The sequence below is a fragment of the Delphinus delphis genome, chromosome 10 (assembly GCF_949987515.2).
Source record: "Delphinus delphis chromosome 10, mDelDel1.2, whole genome shotgun sequence".
Classification (NCBI taxonomy): domain Eukaryota; kingdom Metazoa; phylum Chordata; class Mammalia; order Artiodactyla; family Delphinidae; genus Delphinus; species Delphinus delphis.
The window spans coordinates 80,499,708-80,512,031 of NC_082692.2; the positions used below are offsets into that span (position 1 = coordinate 80,499,708).

General features: G+C 47.7%; 1 protein-coding gene across 1 annotated transcript in view; it reads right to left on the reverse strand.

The window, feature by feature from the left end:
- Positions 1-486: 486 nt before the first annotated feature.
- The window catches only part of LRIG1 (leucine rich repeats and immunoglobulin like domains 1), a 120,963-nt gene continuing 109,125 nt past the window's right edge, over positions 487-12,324 (reverse strand). The window contains exons 13-19 of the mRNA XM_060022860.2: positions 7,293-7,613; positions 5,578-5,859; positions 4,541-4,960; positions 3,868-3,993; positions 3,082-3,231; positions 2,176-2,457; positions 487-2,072 (exon numbers count right to left, since the gene is read on the reverse strand). Coding sequence (XP_059878843.1) covers positions 1,813-2,072; positions 2,176-2,457; positions 3,082-3,231; positions 3,868-3,993; positions 4,541-4,960; positions 5,578-5,859; positions 7,293-7,613 — 1,841 coding nt within the window. The 3' untranslated portion in view covers positions 487-1,812. The remainder of the gene's footprint in view (positions 2,073-2,175; positions 2,458-3,081; positions 3,232-3,867; positions 3,994-4,540; positions 4,961-5,577; positions 5,860-7,292; positions 7,614-12,324) is intronic.

Here is a 12,324-nt window from a genome sequence, read left to right on the forward strand (position 1 = left end):
GGTTTGTTGCTTGGAGTTTTAAGCTCAACACTAGAAATCAGAGATGAAGTGGGAAGGTCACCATTTTGGAGCTCAACTAATAAGCTTCAGGTGTTAGAAAAATTCAGAAAGCCATCTCAGGAATCTAGTGGTGTCATGTTTTCCCTGGAGCAACGGGTATATATACCATTCTGCTTTGACTAAAAATGTTTTTTCCCTTTTCGGGGGTGGGGTGGGGGAAGGTACGTACTTCAGGCAGGATGACTCCCTTACAAAGGCAATCTCTGGAATGAATTAAACAGGATGCAGCAATGCTGGTTAATGGAGGTATAAAAATAACCCTGCCATACACTTAACATTTTATAAATGAACCTTTATTAAAGACACTTCAATGCCATTTGTTAGACACTTCAATATTTTACATGTTGCTTTTCAATGTACATTGTACCAAAATTTCTATAAATAAATAACTTTGTACATAAAAGTAAGTAATACTTCCTCTTTCACATTGCCTCTCAGAAGCAGCAAATTCACATATTTTGTGGAAGTGAGAATCAGTTAACTGTTGAGAATTCTAAATGTGCTTACCTTTTGGAACAGTGATGACATCTGACAGTGAAATTTAACATAGGTAAGTAACCATTCTGTCAGTACCTCCCTTCAGCTTTTTGGCCAAAGGAACTTTTGCTTTCTGAGATTTTTAAGGACCTTGTTTCAACGTAATTTTTCCTGAAATACACATTGGCACTCACAAGATGGTTAGCAACAGGTCTCAAAAAAGTGCAAATATACCCAGAACCCAGGTCAAGGGCTCATCACTTAGAGTCCAAGCCCGGGTCCATCTGTGCGAGGGAAGGAAATGGACAGGCCTGCTCTGCACCCTCAGTAAAGACTCGCTAGCCCTGAAAAGGAGGGACTCCGTTTTTCCTCCCCCAAGGCCGATGTAATATTAATTGTATCTGCAGAACTAAAACATCGCTATTGAAAAATCCACAGGTACCGACACCAGCAGCCTCTAGCTATCTTATTAAAAAGCCTCAAATGACCATCCAAGGATACTGACAAGACCACATTCGCCTTTATCACAGAAGGAAGAGGAAAGGCAGTGCTTAATTGTTTGAACCAGTTTGCTTGTGGTGGATCAACAACCTCCATTCCATTCCACTTGTTAGAGAAGGAACTTAAACCTACGAGAAGTCCATCACTGCAGAGGAACATGACATCTGCCCCTCTGGGCTCTACGGGGAGGTCGCTGCGACGCCATCCACACACAAGCAATACTGACATGAAGTTACTTCCAATGCCAACAGAGTCTCTGACGGTAAAGCATGCAAGGGGGGGGGGTCTGCCCTCCCAAGTGCAATACCAAGCCAAGGACCTTCGCTTCCCTCCCTCCCATGCCCCCCCAAAACTCCTGTGAACAAATGTGGTTTGTAGCTCCTAGGAGCTCCATCCATGCATTAAGGCACCAGAACTATCCCCCCTGCTCCAAAATTAAACAGCAACCTGGTATGAAAAATAACAGTCAAAATTGTACAGTTTTTTTCTGTTAACCATGCACTAAAGATTAAAATAGCCTCTGTAAAAGATATATATAATATATATGCCATCTCTGCAAACTCTTATGTACAAGGGTATCAAATACTTTTCTGCCTTTTGTACACAATAGCCTCTTGCATTTCTGTGCTTCAGCTGCAAGTCCTTCAAACTGCTGACGCTCCACACGGAGGTGAAAACTATGTACAAATCAGTGATGCTTGAAGCCGCCAGGCTCCCTCACCCACCTCTCCTTCCTGTAGACACCGACGCCACAAGAGCCGAGGTAGACAAAGCCTAGCTTTTGGGTGCAAACAGCAGCGGTGCGCTCCGTCTCCCGGGCGGCTGTCCCGTCACTGGTGTGGACTCAGAACCGGAGTCACAGGCTTGGGGGAGGTGTCCATTGGAAAGAAGCAAGTGCTGGCCTTCGCTGGGCACATCAGGAAAGCCCGAGGCAGCTTCTGTGAGCTCAGGCTTGCCCAGAGTTAACGCACACGAAGGCTGCAGGTCTGAGGGGTCCAGGTCACACAACCGTGCTATCGTCCAAGAGGAGGCCCCTAGAAGGAAGAGGCGGAAGAGGCCATGTCAGCCCCCCTCGGGCCCGGCCGAGTCCGCGCTCCTCGCCCCCTGCTGCTGCCTCGGAAGATAGTGCCACGTTACCTTTCCCATCTAGAGGCGCTGCTGGCTTCTTCAAGGCTGCCAGCATTCTGTCGTGGTTACTGGGGTAGAGGGACCCCCTGCAGCGGCTACGGGACCCGTCAGCAGCCCCGCTGTTCTGCTGCTGTGAAGAGCGCGGGTGGTCACTCGGGCTGGGCTCCAGGCCGCTCAGGGTTCCTGGCTGTGCACTGTCTCTGGGCACAGGCTGAGGACAGAAGGCCTGCTCCTCGGAGTAAGTGTGCGTGTCGCTGCTGCAGTCGCCGCACACCGCCGGGCCACCGTGCTCTGCAGACAGAGCCAGAGACGGATGAGCCCCATCGCCACGCAACTCTCCGTCCCGCGCAGAGGACAGGCTGCTCAGCTCTGCAGCCGTAAGGCCCGAGCCCTGCTTTGATCGACCCCCCCTGCCAAATCTGTTCACAGGAAAAGGATTTGGGCAAACATCGAGCCATTAATGAAGAACAGAGCCCTTCCACGTTGAAACGTTTCGGCTTAATTTCTTAATCAGAGCATGAAGTCACACACTCTGATCTCAGGGAACAAAAAAAAATCCCATTTGCGTGACCACGCAGCATTTAGTGTCAGAAGTCTTCTGAACAATTAGAAATTTAGCCTCACAGCGGCCCTGGTGAAAAGGGACTCTGGTTTGGGCCTTAACCCTTTATTTCAGTCATTTATAAATCTAGAAAACTCACGCTCAGGCTTATCACACCCTAGTTTTTAAGAGACAGACATCCTATTCTGGAATTTAAAAAGAGGCAGGCCAGGGCTTCCTGTTTATATATTGAATGCCAAATTCTAAGACAGTCTGACATCAATTATGTCTCCCCCACTTTCACTTAATGAGTAGGTCAACCCAAATTTTGATTTCAAGAGCAAAATACTTTTCCTGACGAAAGCATCTCATACCCATCATCTTCTGTGGACCAGGTGTGCCATCGGCCTTCTCCACCACTTTCCACTGCTCCTTCGTGTACCCGACGCAGAGCTTGGGCTGCCTGCACGTAATGCCGTGAGCTTCCACCTCTGGAAAGAGGCCTGTGTCGCTCGGACAAACACCTGCAACAGACTCCCACACGGTTAGAAACTCCAGGCTTAGCCAGCACTTCACAGGAAGCCGTGAGAACGGGCAAGGCTACCAGAACAGGGACATTTTTCAAAGTGTTCTTTCCAGTGCTGGGTTATTGGGCTAAGCAAGAAGTCCAGCAAGGAACCTTTTCGAATACTGCCTTCCCAGCAGGCAGGCCTTTCAGCATTCAGAGCCATGACGGTGAGTTCTTGGCAAGGATAAACTTGCCCCTAACAAGGGCGGCTCAGCCTCCCCTACTCTTGTGGGCACTCTGTACTCTGAGAGACTGGAACAGCAGACCTGGGCGCTTCCCCTGCACAACGAGTGCCTTGGTTTCAGTACCTGGCACGTCCTTCACTGCTGTTATTTCAGGCAGTCCTACCCTATCCGGACTAGGAGTCCCACCCTCTCCCACCCTATCCCAATACAGTGACTTCCTTGGGGACGGAGATTTTAAAACCTTGCAGAACTCGCACAGGTCAAGTCCAAAAAACCCCAAGAGAAGGCTTGAGTCATCCAGCCTGCCAGGTCACCACATATGCTTGATGGGATACCAGGCAGCTGCCCCAGGCCAGAGCTGGCAGCAGCCCCGGGGGTTGCCGCTGCACCGAGGGCTGAGGCCTTACCATTGCTCTCAATGTGCCCATTGGCCTGGTGGCCACCCTCAGTCCTGACCATGGTTTCCTGTCGGTCAGAAAGGGTCCCCTGAGAAGAGAGGTAGCTCGGAACATCTGGTGGCACGATGGTTTCATCTGCAAGGAGACAGGACAGTCAAACACCAGGGGTCCCAATCCTTCGAGGTGACAACAAAGGCAGACACAGGAGACCCCAGCAGCCGCTGTCAAGGGACACCCTGTGGAGTCTGTGCTCTGGAGACACCCTCCCAGGACCTGCTCAGCCTGACTCTACATCCAGGTGGGAGAGGTGTCCGAGTCCGCAAAAGACAAAGCACAGCGATGGGAAGGGAGACAGAACTGAGAAAAGAAGGGACCTGTGAGGTCACTGCAGCAACAGTCTACCACGTGGCAGCAAAGCAAGTGCCAAGGATGCCTCAGAAAACTGCAGAGTTCATAGTGTATTTGACAGTATTCCCATTATAGTGTGCAATTCCTGAAAGATGATAGAATGGTGTCATCGAGACCAAAGCCTCAGCTGTCCTGAGTGACTCCACATTCCCAAAGGTTCTAGAGGAGTTCTGAATATCCTGAGATTCTCAAAGAAGCCTCCGGCCCTGGCCTCCTGCACAAATGTCCCTGCTTTTCCCCTTCCCTGTGAGTCACCGCCGCCACAGCAGCTAACCTGTGTTAGTGACACTGTACTCCTCACTCTTCTTCCTGGTCTGATAGATGATGCACACCCAGACCAGGGACGTCAGCACGATACTGCACACCACGGCGATGGTGAAGATGCCCACAGTGGTGCCGTCCTTCCTGCAGCCCGGAGTGGGCAGGACGCTCAGCTGGCTGTGAGCACGCTCGGTGCCCAGGGCGTTGGACATCTCGCAGGTGTACCGGCCTGCATCTTCCACCACCACGTTCTGAACGACCAGCAGCTGGTTGCCGGGGGTGAAATGGTGCCGTTCGGTGAGGATCAGGGGCCGGTCCCCCTTGAGCCAGGTGATGCGGGGGGGAGGGCTTCCAGTCGCTTTGCACTGGAGAGCCACCGTTTCTCCCACGGATGCCACGCGGTCCTCCAAGGGCACCGCCAAGGACGGGGTTTCTGCAAGAAGTCAGTGGAGGTCTTACGGTTATTCTGTGGGCCTCAGCTGCTATACCTCTGCCTTGTCTCCTGGACCAAGGAAAATCCAAGACATCAGTGAAATGCCAAGATCTTTTAACAGAGTGGCAAGCTTTTTGGAAGATTTTCTACCAGAATGACTAAATCATTACTCTTCTGGGGATGAACTAACCTCCAGCCACAGAAGCCCCTATGGTTCCCAGACTGCCCTGTGACAGGCCCAAGTTTATCCTTGACCCAGACCAAATCCATCCTGCCCAATTGGAGGGCAGTTCTATAGGTAGAGTGTCTTATACCTAAGCCCTGTAAACACTCTCCTAATTCACTGGCTCTTATTTTTCTTAAAGAGATGGAACCACTTGTTTAAGAAAATCTTAGAAGCCTAAAATTTTAAACAAAGAAACAGCCTACCACACTCACCTACTCTAGGCTTCACAGAACAGTTTGAGAGAACCTTGCCTCTAGGTACCTAGGATAAGTAAGGATATCTCTCCCTCTCACACATACACAGATGCACATGCACACGCGCGCGCACACGCACACACACTCTCTCTCTCTCACACACACTCTCTTCTCTCTCAGTGTATCTATAGTCGAACCTAGGACAGTCAGGGTGGCGTTCGCTGAAGTGGACCCGGCCGAGTTCTGGGCGGTACAGCTATAAACCCCCATGTCATCTATCTTCACATCAGTGATGAAAAACACATCGTCGTCTGGCATGACATGCATGCGTCGCTCACGAGCAGCAGGGAAGTCTGTGCCTCCATCCTTCTGCCAGGCAATCTGGGGGTTAGGGTGGCCAGTGGCAGCACACTCGAGGCGGGCCATGGTGCCAGTCCGGATGGCGATGTCGTGGGGCATTTTGGTGAATGATGGCAGCACTGCAAAACAGAAGCACACAGGGTCGAGTTTTTAGAAAGCTGGAATGCAAAGGCCAGGAGTTTGTCAAACTGACCTTCCCCACCACTGCGAATGAGTTCACCAGCCTTCACGCCAGCATCTGCCCAGTGCCCAGAACCACTCCTGCCCCCTGTAAATCAGGAGCTGAGGAGCTGAGGTTTCCAAGGGCCGCCCAGCTTCTCCTACCGGGGAGGGGCAGTGGGGAGCCAGTCCATCAGTCTCTCTCGCCACACGCCCAAGGCTGGCTCTCACCCCCTCAAATGTACGGCTTTCCTGAAACATTTACCTACTGTCTGTCATGTCGTGATCAGTCTGTACAGGGATATCCCATAAATGCCAGGGCCTCATACCTGCCTGCCTTAATCACCCGGAGAGAGCCTAGGAAACAAGAATATCTGCTCCTGCAAGAAGCTGTGACGGAGAGAAGGTGACATGCCTTCACCCTGGGGAAAGCAATGGGATGGCTCTTCCCTCTTGAAGAAAACTCATTTAGGAGCAGTGGTACTGGAACCATATTCCTGTATACACACGAGCGGAAAGCATTCCACCAGCTTGTTTATCCCAAATATTCCCTGACACAGTGCTGAGCATCCAGCCAGGTGTCAGGGATCACTACTGTACCCATCAAGATTGCTTTGGTGGGGACTCTCAACAGTTCCCTGACCTTTTGAGAAACAATGAGGACTCCTTCAGAATAAGCCAAGACAAACCCGTCAATGTGTGGTAAAAAAAAAGTGTGGGAGTTTTTTGGGGGGTCTGTAAGGGCTGAGAGACCAGGGCAGTTCTGGCACTTTTTAACTGTAATGATCGAGAAAATCTTGTTAGATTACTGGGGCAAGGGGTTAACTGCCCAAGCTATTTCTCTCTCTCTCCTTCTACCCTAAACTCACTACCACAAACAGCCCTGAAGGAGCCACCTCAACAGGCTCTAAAGCTGGCTGCCCAGTAAAACTCCTTGTCCAACACCCACAGGCCATTCTGCTGTCAGGCCAGCAGCCCTACCACTGTCAGACTTGGCCCCGCCCAGGCTGGCCCCACGGCTGTGCCATCTCCTCAAAGGGCATCAGCTTCCCCAGCATCAGGGTATGCTTGGAATCTGGGTACCAGGCATCCTGGATTAAGGAGGAGAATAAATGGAAAAAACAAAAAACAAGGTTTGGGGCTACACTGTCACTTGACATAATAACTGGATTAAAAAAAAAAAAAATCACCCAAAACGAAGAATGCACTGAGAATAACCCTACAATCTACAGCACTTGTTCTGGGCCCAAGCCAGGCAACAGTACGATACAGTAATGTCCCAGTGAAGCTGGTGTTTCTCCCGTCCCAATCATTTCCACACAGGCGACAGAACGATCACGAGTGTGGCTCTGCAGAACTCTTACACCCCAATGGAAAGGCGGCATTTGCATACCATTCACAGTGAGCCTAGCCTTGTGCGAGTAGGTGGAGCCGAAGTGGTTGGTGATGACACACTGGTAGCGGCCCTCGTGCCCGAAGGTGACGCGGCGCAGGTGCAGGATGGTGGTGTACTCCATCACCTCCCCGTCCTGAGCGCGGACGTGGGCGAAGTTCTCCATGTCAGCGTTGGCCAGCACCTCGTTGTCCTTCTTCCAGGCGAACGTCATCGGAGAACTGCTGCTGCTGGCGGCTGAACAAGTGAAGCGGACGTCCTTGCCCACCACAGCTGTGGTCGTCTCTGGCTGGGTGATAATCTGTGGCTTGGGTACGTCATCTGGGGTGAGAAGAGCCAACGTAAGTAACTCAGACTTCCGGACACAGGGACCAGCTGCTGTTCACGCGAAGGAGAAACTGAGTCAGACCCGAGCAGTGACCAGTCCTTTCGGGGTCCCTGTGCACCCTAAGCTGTCAGGGACTTGCACCGTGGCTGTCTGACCGTATCCAATTACAGATACGTGAATGGTGATCCCTCCATGGTCACGCTCCTCAATTCAAACACATCCACTGGTAGTCAGTTATCAAAGCAATCCGCAGTTTCCATGAGAAGACTACGTACACTTACTCACTGTCACACAAGACTCAGAGAGTCAACCATGAATGCAAGGGCCTCACCCACAAACTTTACTCCAAAGGGAGAGGGGATGAAGTACTTCCAGAATGTCAGAATAAAGACATCTGAAAATCTGCACCTCCTATTAAAGCAGTGACAATATAAGCAAAAAATGATCACAATCAACTTTTTCGGAATCTTAGAAAGTAGCTGAAGGCTAGAACAACCCATGAAGTGTTAATTCAAGAAAACACCTGCATCTCAGGAAGAAAAGTGAGCTTTATGGCATTATAACCTAGCGAAGTCCCATCCCTCTCTCTCCAGCTCTACAGTAGCATTGAGACTCAGCAAGCCTAGCAACCAGTGAGGGGGGCAGGGTGAGCTGCGCACGCCCACAAAAGCTGCATCTTCGGGGCTTGCCTTTTGTTCCACCTGATACAGTTTGCTCAGCAAGGGAAGCCCTATCCCAGGGGCATGTGGTAAAAATAATCAGTCAGGGCTGAGGCAGAAGTATCAGTTGGAACCACTGATAGGCTGGCCAGGAAACTGCAAAGGAAATTGGGTGAATGAAACATCATCACCAGGCTTTGAAAAGGGCAACATGTTCCCAAGGACCGAGAAGGCCACCTGCATGTGCAGCGCTATGTGTATGTCCAGGAAAGACCTCAGAGGGTCCAAATTTCTTCCCTGTGACCCTCATCGAGGATCAGTGCAAACAGGAAGTGATGGCACACCCCCAACACACAGCAGAGATGCTGGGCAAAGGACAGGAGGCCCGAAGTAATTTAAGGACTCTGTCCAGTCATTAGCTAACCACTAAGCCAACCACAGAGGGACTAAAGTGGCTGCACAGAACAGATTTTACAACATGTGTCCACGAAAGTCACTAAACAAGTAAACTGTAACAATAAACTAAACAACAAACCCCAGGGGAAGACACAGGGAAGATCTGATTTCCAGAGTTGCTACACTATTTAAAACACTCATTTATCAACAAAGAAAAAATAGAAAAAAAAACACACAAAGCAGTCAATAGAAACTGTCCTTGAGGAAGTCCAGATCTTGTACCTACTAAAAAAAGACTTTAAGTTGGCTTTCTAAATAGGTACACAGAACTAAAAGAAACCACGTCTAGAAGGAAGTATGTAAATGCTTTCCCACCAAATAAAGAATATCAAGAAAGAGCTAGAAATTGTAAAAATGAACCCAATATACATTTGCAGTTTAAAAGTACAATAACTGAAATAAAAAATTCACGAAAGGAGCTCATCAGCTGAACTGAGCTGGCAGAAGAGTCAGGGAAATTGGGACAGGCCAACTGAGGTTATCCAGTCTGAGAAACAAAAGAATGAAGAAGGTGAGCAGAGCCACAGAGACCTGTGGGATACCATCAGGCATAACAACATACAAATGATGAGAGTCCAAGAAGGAGGAGAAAGAAAAAGGAACAGAAAGACTATCTGAAGAAATCATGGCCCCAAACTTCCCAAGTTGGATGAAAAGTTTGCATCTACACATCCGAGAAGCTCAGTGAACACCAAATGGAATAAATTCAAAGATCCACACCTAGAAGCTTCATAGTCAAACTGTGCAAAGACAAAGAATCTTGAAAGCAGCAAGAGCACAGCAACTCTTCACATACGAGGGATCTTCAGTAACATTAACAGCTGATGTCTCATCAGAAACCATGGAGGTGAGAAGGCAGTAGGAAGACATGTTCAAAGTACTGAAACAGAGACTGTTAACTAAATTCTATATCCAGCAAAACGATCCTTCAAAAATGAAGGAGAAATTACGACATTCTCAGATTTAAAAACAAAAAACCAGAGAGGGCTTCCCTGGTGGCGCAGTGGTTGAGAGTCTGCCTGCCAATGCAGGGGACACGGGTTTGAGCCCTGGTCTGGAAGATCCCACATGCCACGGAGCAACTAGGCCCATGAGCCACAATTACTGAGCCTGCGCATCTGGAGCCTGTGCTCCACAACAAGAGAGGCCGCGATAGTGAGAGGCCCGCACGCTGTGATGAAGAATGGCCCCCGCTTGCCGCAACTAGAGAAAGCCCTTGCACAGAAACGAAGACCCAACACAGCCAAAAATAAATAAATAAAAAATAAAAATAAAGGAATTCCCTTAAAAAACAAAAACAAAAACAAAAAACAGAATTTACAGATATCAGACCTGCCCTACAAGAAATACCAAAGGGAATCCTTCAGGCGGAAATGAAAAGACGCGTCAGTAACTCCACAAACAAAAAAAAAACACCATTAAAGGAACAACATAGGTAAATACGTAAGGACTTTTGTTTGTGACTCTCTTCTATTCCTTTTCTTTGAGGAACTCTCTTCTGCTCCTCTTCTTTGAAAATATCAACAAAACTGAATAATACATAGTTACAGTAGGGTAGGGAAAAGAAGAGAGAAAGGAGAGAAGACTCAAATGCTAATCAAAGAAAGGACAATACTACCAACCTTACAGCAACAGACAAGAATACAGAGGAATACTATGAGTAACTGTACACCAACAAATTAGATAACCTGTCTGAAATGCACAAACTGAAAGCTGACTCAAGAAGAAAAAGAAAATCTGCATAGATATAACAAGTAAAGACAATTTTAAAACTTCCTACAAAGAGAACTCCAGAGCCAAATGGCTGGTGAAATTTACCAAACATCTAAAGAATTATCACTAATCCTTCATAAATCCTTCCAAAAAAGAAAAAAAAAAATAGATGAGGGGTGAACATTTCCTAACTCCATTCTATAAGGTTAGTATTACCTGAACAAAACCAGAGAAAACAGAAAACTGTAGACCTTTATGAGTAAACATACAAGAATTCTCTACAGTCAGTAAAACCAAGAGCTGGTTCTTTGAAAGGGTAAACAAAATGGACAAACCTCTGGCCAGGCTCACCAAGAAAAGAGAGGACCCAAATAAAGAAAATAAGAAATGATAAAGGAGAAATAACAACCCATACCACAGAGATACAGAAGACCGTAAGGTAATACTATGAACAAATTCATATATGAATTTGGCACTTGTATATGCCAGCAAATTCGACAGCCTAGAATAAACGGACAAGTTTCTAGAAACATACGGCCCACCAAAACGGAATCGAGAAGAAACAGATAAATTGACCAGATGGATCACTAGGAGTGACGTAGAATCTGTAAAAAAACAAACACAAAAAACCTCTCTACAAACTAAAGTCCAGGACTAGGATGGTTTCACAGGCAAATTCTACCAAACACACAAAGAAGAACTTATACCGATCCTTCTCAAACTCTTCCGAAAGACTGAAGAGGAGGGAACACTCCCAGAGACATTCTATGAAGCCACCATCACCCTGATACCAAAATCAGACAAAGACACTACCAAAAAAAGAAAATTACAGGCCAAATCTCTGATGCAAAAATCCTCAACAAAATATTAGCAAACTGAATGCAACAACACAGAAAAAAGATCATACACCACGACCAAGTTGGATTCATCCCAGGGTCACAAGGATGCTTCAACATACGCTAATCAATCCATGTGATATACCACATGAACAAAAGACAAAAACCACATGATCATCTCGATAGATGCAGAAAAAGCATCTGATAAAATTCAACATCCATTCATGATAAGAAATCTTAACAAAGTGGGTACAGAGGGAACACATGTCAACATAATAAAAGCTATTTATGACAAACCCACCACCGAGTATATAATACTCAACAGTAAAAAGCTGAAAGCCTTCCCACTAAAACCTGGAATAAGACAAGGATGCCCACTCCTACCGCTTCCATTCAACATAGTGTTGGAAATCGTAGCCCCAGCAATCAGACAATAAAAAGTATCCAAATCCAAATTGACGCCACCCACAAGGGCTTAACTTCCGAAATATACAAACAGCTCATACAGCTCAATATCAAAAAAACAAACAACCCAATCCAAAAACGGGCAGAAGACCTAAATACACATTTCTCCAAAGAAGACATACAAATGGCCACCAGGCACATGAAAAGATGCTCAACATCGCTAATTATTAAGAGAAATGCAATGGGCTTCCCCGGTGGCACAGTGGTTGCGAGTCCGCCTGCCGATGCAGGGGGCACGGGTTCGTGTCCCGGTTCAGGAGGATCCCACATGCCGCGGAGCGGCTGGGCCCGTGAGCCATGGCCGCTGAGCCTGCGTGTCCGGAGCCTGTGCTCCGCAATGGGAGAGGCCACAGCAGTGAGAGGCCCACATACTGCAAAAAAAAAAAAGAGAAATGCAAATCAAAACTACAATGAAGTACCAACTCACACTGACTTGAATAAAAAAAGACCTTCTGTAAGCTAAAAAATAAAAATACTTATTTGTTAATAAATTATAAGAAAAAAAATCTCAACAAACATACTACCAAACCAGGGCTTCCCTGGTGGCAGAGTGGTTAAGAATCCACCTGCCAAAT